This window comes from Gregarina niphandrodes (assembly GCF_000223845.1).
Source record: "Gregarina niphandrodes unplaced genomic scaffold scaffold00223, whole genome shotgun sequence".
NCBI classification, from domain to species: domain Eukaryota; phylum Apicomplexa; class Conoidasida; order Eugregarinorida; family Gregarinidae; genus Gregarina; species Gregarina niphandrodes.
In genome coordinates, this window is record NW_011645983.1 from 2,458 (window position 1) to 2,946 (window position 489).

The window sequence follows — 489 nt, forward strand, 5'->3', positions numbered from 1 at the left end:
AAAATAGTTGTCGGGAAACATGGTGGGTCTGGAGCACCAATGGCGTATGGCGATTTCTTCATAGAAAGCTATAAGCAGAGATTGATTTCATTATTGGATTACTATTTTATTTTGGGTGATTCCAATTATCAGCCGACAGAACGACATAGGTTGATTCCAGATAAAATGATACATAGAGCATATTCGGATTTCTTTGATGTGATTAATTCAGATTATGAGGAATATAGCGTGGAAGAAAAGCGATGTGCATTAAAAAATGATATGCGCTATTGGGATAAATGGATGGCTGAACGTAGAAAAGTATCAGCACAATTACCGATGCCATTCAAAAAAGTTTATGACAATTGTACGAATAATCTCAAACGGAGAAAATTGATTCAAATAAAGAGTAGATATTTGGGATATGGAATATGTAGCGGTTTTGAGTTGGATTGCATATTAAAAAAGGATTGCTCCGATGAAGAACTGTTTAACTATGATTATCAAACC

At 34.8% G+C, this 489-nt stretch overlaps 1 protein-coding gene across 1 annotated transcript; it reads left to right on the forward strand.

Annotated features, from left to right (window-relative positions):
• Positions 1 to 39: 39 nt before the first annotated feature.
• Positions 40 to 388, forward strand: GNI_227170 (hypothetical protein; the record flags this gene model as incomplete). Its single annotated transcript, XM_011135642.1, has 1 exon — positions 40 to 388. A coding segment is annotated over one exon (349 nt), but the record flags the coding sequence as incomplete, so codon positions are not given.
• Positions 389 to 489: the final 101 nt, after the last annotated feature.